At 39.3% G+C, this 24,163-nt stretch overlaps 1 protein-coding gene across 1 annotated transcript; it reads left to right on the top strand.

The window, feature by feature from the left end:
* Nucleotides 1-19,576: 19,576 nt before the first annotated feature.
* Nucleotides 19,577-20,701, top strand: cryaa (crystallin, alpha A). Its single transcript, XM_041979104.1, has 3 exons — nt 19,577-19,774; nt 19,981-20,103; nt 20,492-20,701. The coding sequence occupies exons 1-3, from the start codon at nt 19,577-19,579 to the stop codon at nt 20,699-20,701; spliced, it is 531 nt and encodes a 176-aa protein (XP_041835038.1).
* Nucleotides 20,702-24,163: the final 3,462 nt, after the last annotated feature.

Below are 24,163 nucleotides of genomic sequence, written 5' to 3'. Positions count from 1 at the left end.
CAAGTACCAACCTATATCAGAGGATGTCTGCAGACATTAGTCCCCAGCAGGTCCCTGAGGTCATGTGATCAGGGTCTGATGGCTGTGACAGAGCCTTTGCTATTGTGTCTTCTGCTCTCTGGAGCTCCCTTCTTCTGAGCCTGGGATCTCTGAACTCTGGACTGAAAACCATCTTTTTAAACTTGCTTTTGTTGTCATCTTGTATTTCATTGTGAACCACTTTCTGTTTTGAAGGGTTCCACATAAATAAAATGTTTTTACTTATTTACTTTACTTATTGAGTGAAATACTTCAGGTTCTGCTGCTGCCTTGAAAGTTTCCTGAAGTGCACTAGGGACTGGCTTTTTGCTGAAGAGCCTATCGACCTTTGCTGGCTGGTAAGTAAAGTGCAGGTAACTCAGGATTTGCTCACATCTGTTTGCAGACATGGCATTTGCAATTATTCTGAGATGAATGCCATTCTCGCTAGACAGGCACATCATGCCCTTGGATGCTGAATGTTTCCCATCAGCATGTTTATCCTTGAAAAAAATCTGCATTTCTTTGCTTGTCACTGCCATACTTTCCTTCCCTTTCTGTAAAGCATACAAGTTGGTGTTTTTCACTACGTTTAATCTATTAAATCAGCAGGAAACAGATGCCAGAAGAAATCTATGGGATCTCTTCCTTCAACATTGACTTTCCAGTGTCCTAGAAAAAGGAGGCCTTTACCTCCTCAAAGTCATTGTCTCTGAATTTCTAGGCATTTATTGAGCTTGAGTGTGGACAGATACCATGTGCACATCATCATGCTGACCTCCCACTGCATCCTGGCCCTCATCATCTTACCTGCCTGCATCTCCATTATCCACAGCTCCTGTTGCTCTCTGGCAGCCACTCATCATTACTGAAGTCACTATGCTCATCATCACTGGAGTCAGAGGGAATTTTGGGGATTACTCTATAGGCTTCCCTATCATTTGCTGTACTTGCAGCCTAAATATGACAAACCAATAACTGCTTCACAAACTATAGCTACTCTGCATCATACCAGCCTATGAATACAACGAATATATAATAACTTACGAACAAAATTTTCACAACAAAGTTGAAGTAATTAAATGACTTGTGTTAGAAATATACTTGATGCATGATGTCCACTTCATTGGACACATGGTTAATTGTAATTAACTGCTTATTTAAAACAAAAGACCAAGATGTTAATGTTTATCAGTATATTTTCTTTCTCTCTTACTTATATTTATGATTGACTACTGAATAATTTTAAATAGGGTGATACAGAGGAGAGCAGTATGCAGGCTGAGGTAAATTTGTACCATGGAAACCATTCAATTTAGGAGACAATTACTTTCTTTTTGTTGGCATTCTTTATGTAATAAGAAAAGGAGTACAAAGATAAAAACATAGCTAAGCATACAGAACATAAACCTCATTAACTCCACCTGTAGCTCTACTTCATTTTACAGATAATGCTTGCAAATTACAGTTATATAGAAAAAATAAAAGACATGTTGAGTGAATTAGAGTAACTGAATTATGCTGGTTTGGGTACAAAAAATATATAAATAAATCTGTGAAAATCAATAAAAGGGGAATGAAAAAGGAAAAAAAAAGCATGTGTTCTAGGTAATGTGCGATACAGGGTAAAATACAGGTGTAAAACAGTCATGACATCCAGTTTCTCTACATAAGCTAAGAAGGGAGAACGAGTAGCATAAAGAAAAGCTCATTTTCTTTGGCACCAAATAGTGTAAAAGGTCAGTTATACACATCTTAAAGGTTGGAGGAAATTGCTCCTTCATTTAAGAAGAATCAAAGTCCCAAAGGCTGTTATATTTTTTGGCTTGTAGTCGAGAATAATATCCTGTAGGATTACACCAAATATTGCAGAGTTCACAGCGGGTTTATAGGCGCTTGTAGGACATTTAACAAAGCTCTGAATCCTGACTGCTAGAATCTAGTTTTAAATGGGACCAGAACATATATGAGTGGCTGCCTGTTGATTGCTTGCATGGATCACAAATGAGATGAACTTCGCAAGTCTCTCTTTAAACCAGTAAAGGCAATGCACACGTTAAACTGAATAACCATGAGTCCTAAACTAACAGAAGAAGAAATATCATTATGTTTAACAGCACAGCTCTAAATGCTCCGCAGACTGAACTGAACCTTCTTTTGAGGCATGGGAAAAATTTCTTTCTTATGTTATTTCTTAATTTCTTTGTGGATAAGGTGACAAACATTAGGTCCCAGCTTCTGATTCATCAGTCTTTGTTCCTTTTTCTGCTGTTTTCACCAGTTTGAGCTTGTATCTTTTAATTTTTTATCCAAGATTGGTGGTTGTCTGAAGCCCTCGGGGGGCTCTACCGATGCCATCCCACCTCTCTTATTTAAAGAGGTTATTTCCACTCTGGGGCCACATGTTCTCTCTGTTATTAATAGCGGCCTGTCCTCGGGTGTTGTTCCAAAAGACTGGAAACATGCAATAGTGCAGCCATTAATCAAAACGCCTAACCTAGATCCCACCGTACTGTCCAGTTTTAGATCCATCTCCAAGCTTCCTTTAATCTAAAAAAATTAGAGAAATTGTTTGTATACAGTTGAGAGAGATTTAAGAAGCAAACAGTATTTTGAATGATTTTCAGTCTAGTTTTAATACCCTTCACAGCACAGAGTCTGCACTGCCGATGGTTTTAATGACGTTCTTTTAGCTACAGACTCCGGAGAAAATGTGATCCTAGGGTTATTGTGTGCCTTTGTTGTTTTCATCGCTTCCACCTCAGAGTGAATTGTAGCTGTGTTGTTAGCCTGTTTGGTTTCACTGCCTGCAGCTCAGCTTTGATGGCTTTGAAATCTTCAATAAGTTGGTTTTTAATTCTGACCTAAACATTGCAGCAATATCTGCCATCAGAGATGAGAAGATTTCAGTTTTCAGGTCCGTTGAGCCCATTTGGTCTGCAGGTTGAGGCGTGGTAATCTTGGGCTAATTTAGCTCAAAGTGCTGCAGCCTGCTGTTGGCGCGCCTCTGGTGAACTTGTATTTTCGAAGGTTATTGGCCATTAACTCTGCTCTATCTCTCCCAAAGTAAGAAGTGGTTAAAAATAATTCAACAAACTATGTTTTGCATGTTTTATGCAGTTGTTCTCAAACTTTTTCTACCATATATATAAATATATATACATATATATATATATATATATATATATATATATACTGCAGTAATTACTATGAACTTCTATTCAGTTAAATTTATCTTTATCTGTAGAGCACAATGCTGAAGACATCTCAAGAAATCTCTTGGGACAAAGTCCAATTTAATGAAACTAATTGTACCCCAATTATAATCCATTTAGAATAAATCCATTAAATGATCCAGATTAGTCAAATTTAGAACAACTCTGTTCATATAAAACCACCTCATAAAAAGTTATTATTGCATCAAATCTTCTGTTCAATACAATCATTCATCCTGAGCTGCACAAGGTGACAGCAGAGAGGAAAAACTTCCTTTAAACAGGAAGGAAAACCTCCAGCAGAACCAGAACCAGAAAGGGAGGTTATCTGCTTCAGTCTGCTTGGTTCCGGTTATTGTGGTGGACCAAAACCTCAACATGAATTTTGCTGAACATCATCTTGAAGAAACACATCAACATTGCTGATCTTAACCATCATCAAAATGTATAAAGCCATAACAAACACAGGAGTAATGATGGGAAGTTCAGCTCTTTTCAAAGATTCTGCTCTTTTGACTCAGCTCCCTTAGAGGAGTTGACTCTTTTAGCTCCCAAATGGCTCTTCATTTAGTATTACTCATTATTTATACTTGCGAGGCATCTGAGTGCGGTCGTTTAGAGTGTGGCTGACGCTGTTGAGTTTGCTCTCGCACTCAAGCTTAGGGGATATGCATTGTTTGGGTGTTGTGTTGCAGTTTCTCCTCCTAACCTGAAGGTGGCAGCAGGGGTGGTATCGGCCGGTAAACTCACTAGGTCAAAGTTCTTTTGATGGTTCACTTCAGTTTGGTGGTATTTTCTGATTTAAAACAACAATGGTGTCCAGTATGGTTCAGTGTCTTTATTAGCTTGTGGAAGAAAATGAAGAAATAATTCAATCAGCCTCTCATCAACGTGATCCACTGGTTATTGTTTTTAAAAACGGTGGTTACCACACAAATTCAGCGGGAAGGTCCAGATATCCGGCAACACATGATCCCAAACTGACCAATTACAATACCTCCGGCTAACCGTCTGCATAGTAGGGTTGCACGTCAGGTCTGGAAGAGGTGTGCATGCTTTAGTTACGTATGTAATTTGTTCCATTTTCAGGTAGCTTAGCTATCTGTAGCTTGAAGCCGAAAACAAAGCATTATCACCGTAAACTGCGGGGGCAGTGCTGAGCAGAATAGCTGACATGTGACCAGTGAAAGAACCAAACCAGAGAAGAAGAGGCCCTTCGTTCTTTACAGAATGGTATGATCCTAGTCTTTCCTCTGATGTAATTGACCGCATGGTGTGCCCATTAAAATAAAGTCCCGCCCCTTTTATAGATTCGTTTCTCTAAGAGAGACATCTTACTTGATGCAAGACAGCTCTTCTGATTCACTCTGTCTGAACAACATCACTGCACTGGATAGAAAGAATACATATCTGTGAAAAGGCTGAGAATTAAAGAAAACATGTTACAACATATTATCTACAGAGGTGCAGAGATGTACTTTGCATGGTGAAAAGATGAGCGATGACTTTGTTTAGGTTTTTATAAAAAGCAGCAGTGAAATTGTGGTAAATTAGTGAATATTTATGTGTGGTGAGTTTGAGGTTTTGATGTGATGTTTTTATGTTTGGGTGTCCTATGTCTTATAGAAATACACAGAAGTAAATTATACATTAAAGGGTTTACGAAACCAGCCAGGCACCAGTCTTACCTTTTCTTGGAGCTGTGATTCATGTGTGTGTGGTTCATAAACCATGAAAGGCTCTGAGATGCAACTCAAGTGAAATTTATCTCCCAAAAGGACTAAAAGAGTCCTATGAAAGGAAACTTGGATGATTAGCAGGTTTCTAGAAACATTTTAGGTCCGAAATGATGTTCAACTGAAAATGCACATCAAAGTCAGAAGTATAGAAATAGGTTATATTTAGGGGTGGGACTTTGTAATTAATTGATCTCAATTAATCTAATTTTAATCGCACAACAATATTTGCACCAAAAAGCAACATTTATTAATTTAAATGGATTTTAGTGGATTTTAGTAAATCAAATAAGAGACACAGACATTAATATTGTAAACTAAAGCTCTAATAATGTCTGAAAATGAAAAAAGTAGAAAAAGAAGTAAAAAATATCCCTGGCCAATAATGAACAGACCTCAACATGTTAAAGTACTTTCAACTTTTTTAGTTTAGGTGTATCTAAGTGGACATATTTCTTAAACCAGGTCTGAAACTGAATAAATATGAAAATGCTACCATTTCATTTCTGTGTTTACGACCCAGACACATCTTTCCCAAATCAAGGACATCAAACATCACACAGGACTCATCACACCCTGGTCACTGTGCCTTCCAGCTTCTGCCATCAGGCAGGAGATACAGAGCCATGAAAACCCAGACAAACCAGTTTAAAAATAGCTTTTACCCAAAAGCAATCATGGCTCTGAACTCAAAGTAAAGATAGTTTGACCTCTGTCTTGTGCAATAGGCTCCAGGACCATACTTTATGTCTTTATCCTTAACTTTGTTTTTAATTCATGTTTTCATCAATTACTATAACTATATTTTCTTTTTTACGCTGTATTTATTCTGTGCCTTGAGTTGGCAGCACCTTCAATTTCGTTGTTCATTTTTTAAGTGACAGTGACAATAAAGATTTGTCTGTCTGTCTGTCTATCATGGCCTCAACTCTGCCTTAAACCCTGTCAACAGTTACAACAACTGCAACAATGGTAGATTGTAGTATCGCATCAGTACTGAAGATGATATTGCTTTTACACCAACAACACAAACGTTTCCTTTTCAGCTTGATTCTCTGCCATCTTCTTCACATGCTTGTTTACATCGTACAAGTTTATGTCGTTTTCTCTGATTTAGATGTTTTTTATAGGCAGTATTGCACGCCTGGCATTTGTGCTAAAGTGTTTTCAGTAGTTTTGTGTCAATCCACACATTTCTAGAAACAAAATTATGGAAAACTTTTATTTGTAATGAAATTGATTCCATCTCTAGTGGAAGTAGCCTAACTGAGCTTAAAGGGTCAATGACTCTGAGAAACACGCTTTACCCACAAACTGAGCCATTCACAGTCCGGTCCCAACTCAGAACAAAATGCATCGCATTGCCTAAAGAATCGATAACCTCTGTAAACTCTTGGATTCTGCATAGTGAGACTGTCTCTGGTCCCCAAGACCAACTAACAAATCAACTTCTGACATTTGATGCCTTTTTTGGGTGGACAGTTGACAGCTGCCCGACACTCCTTGCCTTATCTCCTTCCAAACAACCAACAGATATTTAATTATTAAATTGAAGAAGAGCCATAAATATTATTGCATTATTAACCCTCTGTGTTCTACATTTAATAATGTACAAACAATATGTGGGCCATTTCAGAACTGCACGTACATTTTATGTCTCAGAGAAAAACCTTTAGTTATATTCTTCCCCAGTATTACAGTTTTTTTTTTTTTTTGTTGTTTTCTTTACATATATTGTGGTTCTGGTTCTGCGGGAGGGTTTTCCTTCCTGTTAAAATAAAGTTTTTCCTCTCCACTGTCACCTCGGGCAGCTCAGGATGGAGGATTCAGTCAAAGAGGTCATTCAGTGCAATCAAATAATATCTTATTACAAATAATTTAAAGGTGATCATTTGTTATAAACTGGTTTATATGAACAGTTACTATAAACTGGACTAATATGAAGCATATATTGAATTTATTTAAGTGGATTATAATTTTACTACAGTGATTTGGACTATATGTGTAAAAGAACAATGAGACTAGTTTGTCATTTGGCTGCAATACAAATAAAGCTGTGTTGAATAAACCCAAACTGCTCTGGAAGATCTGCCTTCTGTGATTTCTTAGCCACTCTGCTCTCACAATTTTTGCACTAGCCATAACCTCATTCCAACCCCGACCCTAAACCAAGTATTAACCTTTGGAAATGACACACCCCCAATTCACAGAAAGTTCCCGTAAGATGGTGTGAAGTCAGATTTTTGTACCATTCAAACACACAAACTCACAGATTTTAATTAGCTCTGCTCCGACTCCTAAAGCCAAATGCTGGTTGCGTTCTCTGCAGATTTCTAAGTCTCTGTCACCAGAAGCCATGATCAGTCCCAGAGGAACAGCTGGAGATTCAGAGGAACAAAGCAATTATCCAGGAGCACTTTGATACCTACTTATACAGGGGTGCTCAGTTACACCACTCGGGAACCTGCCAGGACTCGCTTCATTCTGGTCATCTTATGGGGACTTACAGGCCGGATGCATTTAGTTCTATATAAACACTCAGAAAACCAGACACTGGGAGACGCTAACATACAGCTGCAGAGTAAAGTCGCTGTTATAAACATCCTGTTTGATGGAAAAACAGAGTGACAGAATCAAAGCTCTTTAACCCGTCTAGGCCTGAGGATGCTACTGGTTTTAATGAGTTAAACACCTTTCAGGCAAATTACAAGTCAATATAGATTAAGTTTGTGTATTAAGGATTTTAATGTGATTTTAAGGTGAGTTAACTAATATTGATGCTACAAAGTAAACGTAAGTTATTTTATACTACATTAATATAAATATTAATATAAAAAAAAAAAAATAAAAGACATGGTGAAGATGACTTACCAAAGTTCAAACTGAGCTTCAGAATGAGGAAGAAAGAGGATTTAAGTGACTTTGAACGTGACATGGTTGTTGCTCTGAGCATTTACTGGGATTTTGACACACAACCATCTCTAGGGTTTACAGAGAATGGTCTGAAGAAGAGAAAATATCCAGTGAGCAGCAGTTGTCTGGACCAGAATGTCTTGTTGATGTCAGAGGTCAGAGGAGAATGGACAGACTGGTTGGAGATGATAGAAATAAACACTGGTTCCAACCAAGATCTGCAGAACAGCATCTCTGAACACACAACACGTCCAACCTTGAAGCAGATGGGCTACAGCAGCAGAAGACACACCGGGTTCCTCCTGTCAGCTAAGAACAGGAAACTGAAGCTACAATTCACACACACTCACCAACACTGGACAATAGAAGATGGAGAAACGTTGCTGGTCTGATGAGTCTCAATTTCAGCTCCGCATTCAGATGCTAGTCTCAGAATTTGGTGGAAACATGAAAACATGGATCCATCCTGCCTTGGATCAACACTTTAGGCTGCTGCTGGTGCAATGGTGAGGGGGATAATTTCTGACCCCGCTTTGGGTCCCTTACTACCAATGTGACCTGGTTTAACCACCACAGCCTACCTGAGTATTGTCCATCCCTTTATGACCACAGTGTAGCATCTTCTGATGCTACTGTCCGGTAGGATAATGCACCATGTCACAAAGCTCAGATCATCTCCACCTGCTTTCTACAGTAAAGGGGTCCCCCAAAGAGCACAGGGGGTCCCAGAGGCTTTGGCCATTCAGAGCCATTGTGATTAAAAATGTGTATCTGGTCAAGTTGTTTTAATCATCCGGGCATTTCATTTACACGGAACAGGCATTTCGGGAAAATTAAGACTAAACACTTAACTTTGGCTTAGCGGAAGGACAAGACTCAGCCTGAATACAGTATTTATGGTGAGAATCTTGCTAATTAAAGTTTGAAACCAAGCATGGTTTCAGTACGGGGTGGGGCAGGGGGTCCACGGCTTTTTAGCATTTGCATGAAGGGGGTCCTCATGGAAAACAGGTTGGGAACCATTGCTCTAGAACATGACAATGAATTCACTGGACCCCAATGACCTCCACAGCCACCAGATCTCAATCCAACAGAGCAGCTTTGTGATGTGGTGGAACAGGAGATTCGAATCATGGATGCAGCCAACAAACCTGCAGCAACTGTGTGATGCTGTCATGTCAATATGGAGAAAAGCTCTGAGGAAGGTTTCCAACACCTTGTTGAACCTATGACACCAACAATGAAAGCAGTTCTGGGCATAAAATGGATCTTTAGTGTCTGGTGAATGTCTCTTCCACCAGATAGGAAATGTTTCAAATAAAGGACATTTCACTTTGTCTCAGTGCTTTTTTCTCCAGTCCTACTTCAGTCTGTTTCCAGAATTGGATTTCTTTTGTAAGCGGTCCTAAAACATTTCTACATATATAAAATACCCCTTCTGTTAAACCAGGCGTAAATAAAATCTTCCTTACATGCTGTATTGCAGATAGTCGTCTCAGAGTTTCCTTTGTTCTTAAAGTTTTACGTATCCATGTATTACTAACAGAATCAAAGTGATCTGATGTTTAGTAAAAAGAGACAACCATGCAGCCTGTAACGAATCTGAGGTTCGTTACGTTGCCTGGGACATTGTAAATAGACTGTATAGCACACTAAATGGTTTTCATTTGCATGTTAATTGACAGTTTGGCACTTTAAAAGAATTACACTCATGCACAAAGGTTAAACTGTTTATTAAATGCTGATATGTGGTTTGTTTTATAGATACCTGCAAACAGCTGTCAGCAGTGATAAGCAGAACATTGTGTGTACAGTTGAAGTCCATAGGTAATTTAATGGAGTTTACTTACCTGGCGCATGGCCTCTCCAGGGTGACCGGGCAAATGGGTTGCAGGTGGCCTGGATATCTTTTGATGATTTGGGAGAGACCATGTGGCAGAAAGATTATAGAGTTTATTTGTAAATTGGGGTTTTGGGTTAATTTTACGATGGCTATATTAAGTATATAGTGTGTAAATACTTTTAGCTTTTGTAGAAGTAATTGTAATAGAGAAATGCATGTTATAATTGAGGATGCACCTGTTGGGGAATGGTACAGCCCAATCAGCAGCAGAGAATAAATGAGGTTGATTTGCTCATTTGTGGAGATTGTGAATGAGAGACGGAGAGTGCGCGGCTGCTGATGGAGACTGAACTACCCCGCAACAAAAGAAGTGAGTTTCTGTTTAAACCGGTGATTGATGAATAAAATCTTTTGGATTGGATTCTGCGGTCCTCGCCTCACTGTTTTCCAGCCGCTCTAAGGCCAATCTGCTCACACAGCCGTAGTCTGATCAGATCAAAATGTTCTTTTTTTGTTTTGATAAATGTGACCAGGCTTGCTGATCAGGAGGAGGCTGATGTAAATGTTAAAAGAAGAAAAAAAAGCCTGCTCTCTGCCCAGAGCTGCCTCCCACTGCACCAGCATGAGCCTCTGAATGTTCAAAAGACAAAGAATAACGCCTCAGTCTCTGGCTCCAGCTCACCAGATACCAGGGTGTGGTGGGTTTCTGTCACTGTTTATGGGCTCAACTTAAGAAAATAACAAATACATGAGCATAAACAGACACGGAAAGCATCCATCATTATTACACATATTACAGATAACAGCACCGTTGTTTTCATCTTTCATATTTAATATATTTGGTCCAATAAAACACATAATGAGTCACCTCTTATGTGAGCTGCATTAAAACTTAATACGCTTAAACTGTACAGTAAATATCGATCCCACTTCTTTTTTTGTTGTTATCTCTTAGATCACAGTTCTTATATAATTGAACTCAAAAATGGTACAGTTATGAAATATTCATCCAAACCGCTAATAAATAGTTTCTATTGTCTGTGGAGGATAGAAGAGAAAATGACAATGAAACGAATCATCGTGCACCAGCGCATGAAACATATTTTTACCCTTTTCCCAAAGTACAAAACAAACCCGGGCTGACAGCACTGATCTGCGTGGAAGGAAAAAAAGTTCGACTTCCCAAACTAAGAAGATAAAACGATAAAACAAGCTTCAAATGATATTTTTCATGACAGATTATGAATATATGTTTATACATTTACATAAAACCCCTGAGAATCAAACATCAGTACATTGAATTTATATGAAAACAAACTAAAGAACTATAACTAAACTCTCACCAGACACTTAATGGACCCAGTTTACCTTCAGAACCACTTTAATCCTTGGTGTGATGGAACCAGGTGTTTGAAACATTCCTCAGAGGTTTTGCTCCATATTGACATGACAGCATCACACAGTTGCTGCAGGTTTGTCAGCTGCATCCATGATGAGAATCTCCTGTTCCACCACATCCCAAAAATGCTGTACTGCACTGAGATCTGGTGACTGTGGAGGCCGCTGGAGTCCAGTGAACTCACTGTCATTTAGATGATTTGATGACTCCATTACACCATCAGCCTGAATCATTGATACAAGGCAGCAGGGATTCATGCTTTCATGTTGTTTACTCCACATTCAAACCCTACCATCTGATGATGATGATGGTGATGATGGTGTATTTGCCACTGAGGTCTGTTTGTATCATATTTAACTCACTGTATTTATTCCATTGTATGTTTCTTGCTATTTCAGTTTGTTCTGTTTCATTTCTTTTATTCGTTTTGCTTGTTTTAACCCTCTAATGCATGAATTATTTAAAAAAGAAATTTCTTCATTTTTAATCATATTCAACTTTTAGTTTTAGCTATTCCATAAACGTATTTATAAAATATTATGTAGTCATATGTTATAAAAACATAACTGTTAGATTCATGTCCTGTTTATTACATGGTAATTACAATGTATGTATATATTAAATTTTATACTATATCTATTCTTTAAGTTGTGGCAGTGTATTGGATGACTCACTAGTGTCCCCTGAATTTGCTCATTTACAAATATGTCATTTTCTCCCCTATGTACTAGAAAACCGCCTTAAAACAGTGTAGTGGACACAATGCATCAAAGGGTTAATTCTCCTAATAAATCTTTCTTTAGTACCTTGCTGTAATGCTTTTAATGTTTTGTGTAAAGCACTTTAGTTGTCTTGTACATGAAATGTGCTGCAGAAATGAACCTGCATCGTCTTGAATGTGGAACTGAAATGGAGACTCATCAGACCAGCAGCGTTTCTCCATCTTCTATTGTCCAGTGTTGGTGAGTGTGTGTGAATTGTAGCCTCAGTTTCCTGTTCTTAGCTGACAGGAGGAACCCGGTGTGGTCTTCTGCTGCTGTAGCCCATCTGCTTCAAGGTTGGACGTGTTGTGTGTTCAGAGATGCTGTTCTGCAGACCTTGGTTGGAACCAGTGTTTATCTGACTTCCTGTTGTCTTTCTATCATCTCCAACCAGTCTGCCCATTCTCCTCTGACCTCTGACATCAACAAGACATTCTAGTCCAGACAACTGCAGCTCACTGGATATTTTCTCTTCTTCAGACCATTCTCTGTAAACCCTAGAGATGGCTGAGTGTCAAAATCCCAGTAAATACGCAGACCAACAACCATACCATATTCAGAGTCACTTCTTCCTCGTTCTGATGCTCAGTTTGAACTTCAGCAAGTCGTCTCCACCATATCTTCATGACTAAATGTGTTGGGTTGCTGTCATGTGATTGGCTGATTATTTGTTTTAACAAGCAGCTGAACAGGTGTACCTAATAAAGTGCCCAATGAGTATGTGTACACAAATTAAAACATCTCACAGTTGTGTTGAAAGTATTTCAACGTGCAGCAGTGTCACCTTGTGTCCAAAGGAACATACTGCAGGTATACGCTGCTCCTAAAGAGAGACGGTAAAGGAACTTTCCTTTTTTATAAACCAGCAGAAATCATGTCTGTACAGAATAAGTCTGATTTTTCTTGTCATTTATATCTGACTTCACTCAAGTAGGATTTCAGTGACCATCAGCTGTCTGCTCAACATCCAAACCTCTTTAACATAAAGATGCTGGAGTTATTCAGGTAACTGAAGCTTCTTAATCCAACATTTTAACTCCACATAGTCCCAGTAAAATCCTTCAGCCTTCAAGAGACGCTTAAATCTGCTTTTTACACTTTGGATGAACAAACATTACAGAAAGATTTATTAGGTTACTGTATTCTGGACATAGTGAAAAGTACAGCTTTGCCTGAAAAATACTCCAAGATTTTTACATAAATATTTGTTTTGGCTCTCACACTAGTTCTAGTCTAACTTATGGGCTATAAGAAGGTGTCACACGAAAAGCATCACATAATGATGTTTTGCCTGTCACAAAACATGCTGATGTCATTGTTTACAGAAAGATTTCTACATCTTTTCAGCATGACGGTGGCCGGGAAGTGAAAAACAATATTACATCCACTGCAACACTTTTACATTCTCACAATGCACATTTATAGAAACCATTTTTACATTTACAAAACAAAAGTACAATGTCAAAACTTTACAAAGGGTTAAACAACTTTACTTTTCATTTTTATCATTTGCATGTTTACCAGAAAGGTTCCTGACCATAAAGAAAGCTTGTGGCTCACAACTTTCTCCAGAACAGCAGATGCAATGACAATTTTTGTTTGTTCAAAAGAAACTGCATAAAGTTTGGTTATAACTCAGAGATAATTATGACTATCAATGTTCAATAACATCATACATGGTTGCAGGATGAATTCTTGGTGTCATGGAAAGACTCACTGATTCTAATGTTGACTGGCTGATGACAAAAAAAAGTATTTTGTCATATTAATTATTACCACAAGAGGCATTGCATCACCTCTCCCAGGAGTCCATCTGCTTTATGTGTAAATAAACTAACTTTTTCCAGGTGCTCAGCTATTTGAAGGCCAACTTTTGCCATATTTCTGTTACTAGCATGTCAAATGGCTGACAAGTGTGGCTGGAAACTGGCCGAGGCCACTCATTACTACATCCCAATTTTTATTCTGCATACATTACTAAGGCCTTAGTAATGTATGCAGAGTGAAGATTGGCCAGAAAAAACAGAGATTTTGGTAAGATGATGGAAACATATGTTGCTTGAAAACCTGTACAGATAGGTTAGTAATTACAGTGTCTTCACAGATGTGGAAGATCGCCTCGCTCAGGGCTGACTGTGGCCCAGGTGTTTAAATGAACTCCCACACTGACCTGATATGCTCATTACTGTGTCACTGGAGAAAAAACTCTATATACAGAGTAGAAATGATAAAAAAAAAAGTGCTCTATAATAACCAATACTGCTCATCCTTCTCCTATAAGTACCTGTGTATGTGTAGGGAAGAGTGTATGGACATTTTTCTGCAGATATTTTGTTTCTGTATTTGTTTCCAAATCTGACAAATGAAGCCAAATGCAAAAAGCCTTTTTACTTTATAATCATATTGGAAAAAAGAGGCTCTGCAGAGGTTTAATTAGGCTGGAGCCCAGCTGTACCACCTGCTTCCTCTTGGAGCTCTGCCTCATCTACTTCTTCATCAAACACAACTTAGCCATAAGAAAATCTCCTTTCACGTGGTCTTCAAAAGAAATGTTGAATTTTGTCTTCTTTTCTTTGACTTAATGCACAACTGAAGCATCTGACAACAAAAACAGGACCAATTTAGGAAAGTTCTGTGTTTAGTTCAGTTTTTGGTTAGTCTTTTGGATTTTTAGGGTTAGTTACTGCAGCAGCTTTACTCTTACTATCCCTTAACAACAGTGTCACTGTAAACATGCATTACAGAATGAAACTGTGACTGTGTTTCAGAAAGACTGTTAATTTGTTTTATGTATAAATGATCTACTGTAGTTAGGTCTTCAAGAACAAGCACTTTGGCAAAATGTGATTATAGTAACTCATAGTTGTTATTTTGGTACACTTAGGGCCGTGGTAGCCTTGTGGCTTGAGTCTGGAGAACCTGGGTTTGAGTCCCCCTGCTAGCAACTGAGGTAAACCACTGTGGGCCCCTGAGCAAGGCCTTTAACTGGACACTGGAATCTGGCCATGCAGCAAACTCCTCCTAGTAACTAAGATGGGTTCAATGCAGAGAATTTCACAACTGAAATTAATAAAGTATTAGAGATTATTTAACTCTCTACTACTAAAATCCTTTTTTCTCTTTGTTCATTTATAATTATAAAAACAGACCATTTGTTGGAAAGAAAACAGTTCACGTACACATGGTTGGGCTGAAAGCACATCCATATAAATACACTCATCGTGTATAAAGGATTGTATCAGAATTTTGTGAGTCAACTCATGCTGATGCTACAAAGTAAATATAAGCTGTTTTGTACTACCTTCATACACAAGGAGATATACACATTAGCCCATTTTTAGATACACCTTTTTAATTGTTAATCACAAATATCCAATCAGCCAATCACATGGCAGCAACTCAATACATTTAGTCATGTAGACGTAGTAAAGACAACTTACTGAAGTTCAAACTGAGCATCAGAATGAGGAAAAAGAGGTATTTAAGTGACTTTGAACATAGCATGGCTGTTGGTATTTCAGAAACTGCTGATCTTCTGGGATTTTCACACACAATCATCATTAGGGTTTACAGAGAACGGTCTGAAAAAGAGAAAATATCCAGTGAGCAGCAGTTGTCTGGACCAGGTGTCTCCTGTCAGCTAATACAGGAAACTGAGGCTACAATTCACACACACTCACCAACACTGGACAATAGAAGATGGAGAAACTGGTCTGATGAGTCTCCATTTCATCTCCACATTCATTCTCATCATGGGTGTACAGCTGACAAATCTTCATATAATATGGAGCACAATCTCTGAGGAATGTTTTGAAGCTATGACACCAAAAAGGAAGGCAGTTCTGGAGGTAAAACATGGGTCAACCTGGAACTAGTAAGAAGCCCAGTAGATGTTAGCCACAACATTAAATGTGGACTAAACACAATGTTAGAAAAATAAGGATTTTAATTTGACAAAAAAAAACAACTAAATTTAATCTTATTTAATATGAAATCTACCAAAATATTGTTAGTAAGAAACAAGGTTGTATCAGAAACAGTGATTAAAACCTGTTGCAGTGAAGAAACATAACATCTATTTATCCTTTGACAAGACTTTACAAACCTTTGCAAAGATTTTTGTCAAACTGAGATTTAAAACTTAACACTCCTCCAGCTACATAAATTTCATGCATTGATGCATCCTATAGCGTCTATTTAAAGGCTGCCAGTAAAGTTAAGCTCAGCTGGCTGATAATTAAGTAAATATACCTTCAGTGAAGTTTAAACTTTTTTTTTAAACACCATCTGTTTTAACTTCCTCTTCCTCCATGTTTAAAGCTTAGAAGCTGTAAAAACCAATGACTACTAGCAGGTCCACTCAGCTAGAGCTCCACACTGTTGGCGAAAACAGCTTTTCAGGGCTGTGGAAACACAGAGCACGCAGGCATTGTCTGTCCCATTGATAAAAACTCAGAATGCTGACTCTACTGAATTTCAGCCAGTCTAACTGCATCTATGTCCGGTCTGTAGCAGCTAGCAAACCTGAACCCCAACAACTTGCTCGAGCTGCCCCTAAAACATCCCAACCTTTGCTGCCTGGCTCAGTTGCTCTTGGCCTTCAGCTGCATGGAGCAACTAAGCCCCTGTGCTGGCTGGCCAAAGCCCTCTGGGATTAGATTAATGCAGGAAGCTAGTGGCAGTGAAACAACAGGCATGGGAAATGACTTTATATAAGATTTCATTCTTGGTTAGTGTATCAACACAATGCAAACTTCTGACTATATGAGCAATAAATAGAGATATTGGTGTTTACTTGTAAGGCATATGCTCCCAGTTTGAGTATGTGAAGCTCTTTCTACAAACATTATGGGTTAAAACTTCCCTTCTACAGAACTCAATAAGGTGACTGGAGCATCTTCTACTGAGGATGCCATTCGGAGGAAGATCCTATGATGCACTGAGCACCTCCCTTCCACCATCCTCTCCTTCGTTCCTGTTTGTGTTACATGTCATCAACTTTGTTCTGGGTTGATCAGTACAAGGGATCACTCTGATTGGCTGAGCTGCGTAGGGAATGAGCGCACACGAACCAAAGGAGGTGGTGATGACATACTGAAGAGACTGAAGATTAGATAACCATGATTCAGAATAAACCAGCTCTGAGACATGAGGAAAAAACACAATGCAAACACCTCTGTGTTTAGATTTACTAAATCCTCATGTGTAGGTGTAGATGGTGCATCTTAGCTGACACCTGAACAAGGTTTTTCTGGTGTTATTTTGCCCAGAGGCTGGTGACCTATGACGCTGTGTGTTGGTTGGTTGGGCCACTTCTTCAGGTCCATCTGTTCTATTACTGGTTAAAGCAAATATCTAATCAGCCAATCACATGGTCACTGTCTTTAGCATCAGAACTGGGAAGAAAGGGGAATTAAGTGACTTTGAATGTGACATAGTTGCTGGTCTGGGTACTGCTGCTGAGATTTTCACACACAACCATCTCTAGGGTTTACAGAGAACGGTCTGAAGAAGAGAAACTGAGGCTACAATTCACACAGACTCACCAAAACTGGACAATAGAAGATGGATTATGGGATGCGGTGGAACGGGAGATTCTCATCATGGATGCAGCCGACAAACCTGCAGCAACTGTGTGATGCTGACATGTCAATATGGAGCAAATCCTCTGAAGAAGGTTTCCACCACCTCGATGAAGCTATAACATCAAGCATTAAGGCTGTTCTGGAGGAAAAGGGGGTCCATAAAGTCCCAGACAAGAGCCAGGCTGAATAGCTGGAGTTAGAAATGGACAAAAGTTTAAAACCATTCAACAGTTTGTATTCTAGTAATTCTAGGAGTGAAAAATGTATCAATGGATAAAATATCTTGAGAGAAGAGGCCCAATTTATTATGGTTCCTTAGAGACCGTTGATGATTCAGTTAGCAAACAAGCTTTGTCCTGTGTAAATTTTAAATATTCCAAAGGGCCTGTAGCATGTTTTTCCATCTTGTCTGGCTTATATAGTGTGAAAACATGGTGCAAGAATTACACACTGTACTTGAAAGTGAAACAAGTGAAGGTTGTGAATGGACGGTGGCCGTCAGTGGCCAAAATTCTTCCAGACATAAACGTGTTTTCATCTGTGAGTGGATCCAGGGATCTCAGGGGCAGCAATGACTGCACTACATGTGACTACATCAGCATTGTGCACATGTGTACTGTCTTCTTCTATGGCCTTTATAAGGCATTACTTATCCCAAACGACACTGTAGCACCTATCAATCAAACCCAGTACTCGACCGGAGGGCTCTTACGTCACACACAGAGCTGTTTGTCCACTCAGAGACACCATAGTTAAAATGGCGGCACAAATATGGCAGCTGCCATGTTTATGGACCCATGACAAGGAGATATAAATGGCTCATTTTAAGAGAAAAAAACATAGCAGTTATTTTAGTAAAGTGATTAGAAACCAATAGAAACACAGTTTGTAATGATATATTACATTTTTCTGTCATTGACTTTTGATGATGTTACATGATGCACCTTTAAACATCAACCAAAGCTTTAGAAAGTGAGTATATTCATGTTTTAGAGAGCATGGTTTTGGGTTTACTTGATTTCTGCAGAGGTGCACATGCTCCTGTTCTTACCTTTTGTGTCAGCTGTGCCGAGAACCTCCAGCACATAGTCTACAGCAAGAATCATCAACTCAGGACCACTTGGGCCAGTGTCCTGAAGGTTTTAGATGTTTCCCTGCTTAATTAAAAGTTTAATTAAAATGATTGGTTCTCCAGCTGCTTGTTGTAATATTCTGCACAAGCCTCTTAATGACCAATGAGCAAGGAAACATCTAAAACATGCAGGACCTGGCCCAAAGAGGTTCAGAGATGGTAATTCCTGGTCTACAGTATATTTCAAAGGCATGAATATTAGTCTTTCATCAAGACAAATTGTTTTGTTGCTCCTCGTCTTCTTTACTGGACTTACGTTGTGTGTGGAGACTAAACAGATCTTTGACTGGACATTGGTGAGTTGGTGTTGGCTGAATACAGCTTCATTATAAAGTAAATGATACTTGGGTTAAGCTAATTTATTAAAACTCCAGCAATGACCATTTAAAACCCATTGATGACAGAAAGTGTCATATCTGAATCTGCCCTCTGTCCAACCCCAAATGCAGAACAATAGTCATTGATTGGCTGTAGAGAATAGATGTGTGTGAATCTGTTTCATTCATTATCACTCAGGTAAAACCCCTCTGTGTCTTTAGTTAGCTTCCTGGCCTTTTTGTCTCTGTTGTGCCCCCTCCTCTCCATCCAGCAGGGTTTGTTTTGGCAGCTCTGGGTGTCTGGTGTGTGGATGGCACTGGGTCACATCAGGGCCGAAATGGCCCCCCTCCCAAGCCATTCCCAATTCTGCTGACAGGGCCCAACCCACCATGAGATAATGCCATTCCAGAGGGATCGTGGCTAAAGCCTCTCTTTCTGGCTCTCAGGTATATAAAGAGGAGGCAGTTGTAGAGAGAGGACAAAACACTCTGGAAGCATTTGTCACTGCTTTTATTTAAAAAAGAAAAACATCATTCTGTTCTCACAGTTTTTTGCTTTGTCTCCATTCTCTGACCTACTGGACTCAGAGCTTAGCAGGTGCATCTGTCAACCTGAGCCAACCCTAGCAAAACTAAACCAAACTGTCTGTAGTCACTATGGATATTGCCATTCAACACCCCTGGTTCAGACGTGCCCTGGGCTCCGTCTACCCTGCCCGACTCTTTGACCAGTTTTTTGGAGAGGGAATGTTTGACTACGACCTCTTCCCCTATACCACTTCCACCATCAGCCCCTATTACAGACAGATGCTGTTCCGAAACCTTTTGGATTCCTCCAACTCCGGCATCTCTGAGGTAAAAGCAACACCACTCAAAATATGCACTCGTTTTTACAAGAGAACCAACATTTTGTCAGAAGAGCTGTAATTCCAGATCGGTTTCATCCACTCATAACTTTAAATCTCGTTCGTCCAGTTTTGAAGTCCTGAAACTAAGTTTTCCAGAAGTGAAGTTGTAGCTTGTGACACAATAAACCTTCTTTATGCTTGTGTGACCCTTAGGTGAGGTCTGACAGGGAGAAGTTTACAGTCTACCTGGACGTCAAGCACTTCTCTCCCGATGAGCTCAATGTGAAGGTGACTGATGACTATCTGGAGATCCAGGGCAAGCATGGAGAAAGACAGGTAAGTTGGACACACATCACCTTAAAGACCTACTTTTAAAGATGTCTTTGTGAATATAACCAACAAGTTTGATTTCAAATAGTGTTGATGAGCAACACTCAATGAAAAAATTTGTTTGATGGTGGTAGAACACCATGAGGTACCAATATGTAAGCTTCAAGAGTGGCAAGGTCACATTTGTACTAATTATTTGAGGGAAGAAATGGAACTGATTATGACAAAGTGATGGAATATAAAATATCTTGACATCTAGCACCAGCTTTCTCAAGCAGTAAAATCCATCCTGCACCCTATGATGGTGCAACATCCAGACAATTATATTGAAACGAGCCAGCATATGAAAATGGTTCCTTTTGTCCAATCTGACACTGGGTATTGCTCCTTTCAGGATGACCACGGTTACATCTCTCGGGAGTTTCATCGCCGCTACCGCCTCCCCTCCAGTGTTGACCAATCAGCAATCAGCTGCACCCTGTCAGCCGATGGTATGCTGACTCTGACCGGGCCTAAGGTCAGCGGGGGGAGCGAATCCGGTCGCAGCGAGCGCAACATCCCCGTCACCCGTGACGACAAGACCAACGCCGCTCCATCCTCCTAGAGGCCGAGTGGCGGCGCTGAGGCGGCTCAGTTCCCCAACCTGCATCGTCTGCGATGAACGACCACACAATTCTTCTTTTCCATTTTCATGAGAGGATATCTGTGTCCTCCTCACTTTACTTTCTGTAGTTCTTTAGTACACTCATACATAATTATTAGTATCATTGTTGTGAGTATAACAAAAATCAGCCCATGAGGGGAGTTAAGTGAGGGGTGGCCGAAGTTTTTAAGAGTAAAATTCATCCAAGGACAAGACATCCACAGAACTAGACACCTGATTCTGCCCATTATTATGGTTCAGAGGGAGCCCTGTGAGAGTACAGATGGCTGGGGTTAAGCTTGTAGGTAAACATCTCTCATGTCTTGTCCCAGATTTCCAATCAGTAAACTCCTCTGAGACTGCTTTTGCTATGCTGACTGTGAACCCTCTCCTCCTTCGTCTTACATACAGTATATCATGTACTATCATGTAGGCCTTGTTTGGTGTATACCTGCTCACAACTGAGAAGTCCATACTAAGGAAACATATAATAAAGCTGTACAATTAACAAAATGCAACTGCTTTTTGTATTATTTTGACAACTTAACTGACTCATGTCAGAGTGGGGTCAGTTTAAACCATTGATACAGATTTTAGGGGTTTTATAGAGTTAAAGACAAGCTGAGATGAGGGGCCATAGTTGTCCAATTATAATCTTTTTAAATAAACCCATTTGTATTATCCACAATGGTTCAATTTAAAAAATTCCATTTCTAAAAATCTGGTACATTGTGTAAAGTGTAAATAAAACCAGAATGCAATGAGCTGCGAATTTCATAAACCCATGTTTTATTTCCAGCAGAACATAAACAACATATCTGATGTTTAAACAGAGATGTTTCACCATTTCATGGAAAATATAAGCTCATTTTTGATTTAATGTCAGTAACAAGTCTGTAAAAAGTAGTTCCAAGGTGATGGTTAGCATCGTGTAGCATCCCCGCTTCTTTTGACATCTGTATGTAAACTTCTGGGAAGTGAGGAGACCAGTTGCTGTCAGAAATGTTCCCCTGTATAAATGGCTTCCTATCACGCATTGAAATATGCAACACAACTGCATCTGTGATCTCTTTCCATCTGGATCCTTATCATACAGGATCTAGGGTGGAAATAATTCCCCTGATGTTGGCTGTTTCCTAACGAGAGTTTGTGGGCTGCAGTTGTCTTCAGCATCTTGCAGAGAGCAGCTTTTCTCACTGCAGTTATATGCAGCTAAATTCCAAGCTTCACTGTATATCTGCAGGTGTTAAAGCAGAAGATTATCCCAAGCCTGAACTTATTTTTCTTTGGATTCAATGAAGATATGAACATCCCAAGTCTTGCGGTTTTTCAGCAGGACCTGGTCTAATGTGCTCTGCATGACAACCCCCCCATCCCCCAATAAACTACCCAAGGAAGAAAGATTAAAAGTCAGCAGCTTCAAACATCTAAGTTCAAAGCTAACAACCAAGCCAGAAATCTGGGAGTAGTCATGAACTCAGACCTGAATTTTAGCAGTTATATAAAGACAGTTGTGAAGTCAGCCTTTTATCACTTAACGAACATATCGAGGATTAAAGGAATGATGACTCAGCAGGATTCATCTTTATCTTTATCTGTCCTCACAGGTCTGCCTAAAAAGTCCATCAGACAGCTGCAGTTAGTCCAGAACGCTGCTGATCGAGTCCTTACTAAGACCAAAAAAGTAGATCATATAACTCGAGTCCTCAGTTCTTTACACTGGCTTCCAGTCTCTCAAAGAATTGACTTCAAAATCCTGCTGTTCGTTTACAAAACACTAAATGGTTTAGGACCAAAATCCATTCAGGATCTTCTGGTTCGTTATAAATCAGATCCCTCAGATCATCAGGGTCAGGTGTACTTTCTGTTCCCAGAATCAGAACTAAACATGGAGAGGCAGCGTTCAGCTTTTATGCTCCTCACACGTGGAACAAACTCCCAGAAAACTGCAGGTCTGCTGACTCAGCAGTTTTAAATCAGGGTTAAAAACTTTTCTATTTGCTGCCTTTTATCAGAACTGTTTATTCGTCACACTGGAACTTTATTTTTTGCATTTTATCTATTTTATTCTGGCTTTTTCTGTTTTTATTTAATTTCTTTTAAAGCTTGTTTTTAATGTACTTGTTATTGCTCCTCCACCCCGCTGTAATGCTTTATGTACAGCATTTTGAATAGTCTTGTACATGAAATGTGCTATACAAACACATTTGACTTGCATTACAACTTATTTGCATTTTTACAAATAGAATAAAAGACTTCACAATTAGAAACTGAACAGTGTGTTAATGAATCTTTTTGCTCTGTAGAATAATTCAGGCCAGATTTGAACATCCGAAGTGGAAGTTTTTTCAGCAGGACCTGGTCTAATGAGGTCTAGGTCTTGAAAAAGCACATAGATCAGATTATTTCACAGATCAGAAGCTAACTTCTGATTAGGCTGCGTCTCTGAACATTTCTTCCATCCATGCTCATAGAGTTTAAAAACTAAACTGTCCGCAGTTATTTACCTTATTTAAATGACGGCACGTCACTGCAGATGTGCAGACAGGTGTGCACGCTCACGCAGGAGAGCAGTCTCCGGAAATATGTGGTATAAATATCAGGTAATAACCAGGCTCCACAACCTTACCCAGCAACAGAACTGAGGTACGAACGTCTACAGCTACAGTTTCACCAACGTTTCTGCTCTATCGAATCAAAAGAGCCGATAGATCTCATCTACAACTTTTCCCAAGTTCCTGCACAACTTCTGATTGGTTAGTAAAGCGATTGAGAGCAAAGCAGTGTTCCTCTCATACGGCTGGTAGATGAACTCAAGGCGAAAACATTAGCGCACACATTAAGTTATTAAATTGTCTCTTTGTAGTTTTGTTTTTCCTCTGCAAAAACTCTGCAGGCCGAAGATTCAGAAAATTCTGTTTCAGCATCTTATATCTGAAAATTTCATAAACTGATATTATCGATTAATCGCCCAGCCCGATTTAGAAGTGTGGAGATTAAAACTTGCTAAAAACGGTGATGAGTGCTTTTATCCTTTCAAAACAATAACAGGGAAAATGCTGCATAAAAACACATGTATACTGTAACAGGAAGTACGTCCTGGACGAGTCTTCAGGCCACCACAGAGACAAAAAAGGACCCAACCCTGGACACTCGCTAGAGGGGAAAGAGAGCATCCATCTAGCTTAATCATCGATGATCAGGAAATACTCCGACATGCTACATTCAGCCTCTTTCTTCCTCATTCTGATGCTCAGTTTGATGCACTGAGCTGCTGCCATGTGATTGGCTAATTAGATATATGTTTTAACAAGCTATTGAACAAGTCCTAATAAAGTGGCCGGTTGTGTGTTTATTATCAGTTGTGCAGCTTACTTTTAATAACGCACAATTATTGTGGATTTCTCAAAAAAAATCAAACAG

This window comes from Melanotaenia boesemani, chromosome 24, assembly GCF_017639745.1.
Source record: "Melanotaenia boesemani isolate fMelBoe1 chromosome 24, fMelBoe1.pri, whole genome shotgun sequence".
Lineage (NCBI taxonomy): Eukaryota > Metazoa > Chordata > Actinopteri > Atheriniformes > Melanotaeniidae > Melanotaenia > Melanotaenia boesemani.
Note: the sequence above shows the minus strand (reverse complement) of the source record. Positions and strands in the feature narration are given on the sequence as shown.

Bases quoted from the DNA above. Each gene is read 5' to 3' on its own strand.
- cryaa (XM_041979104.1), top strand. From the start codon at position 19,577: ATGGATATTGCCATTCAACACCCCTGGTTCAGACGTGCCCTGGGCTCC. The intron at 19,775-19,980 runs GTAAAAGCAACA...TGTGACCCTTAG, and splicing joins CCAACTCCGGCATCTCTGAG to GTGAGGTCTGACAGGGAGAA. The intron at 20,104-20,491 runs GTAAGTTGGACA...TGCTCCTTTCAG, and splicing joins GCAAGCATGGAGAAAGACAG to GATGACCACGGTTACATCTC.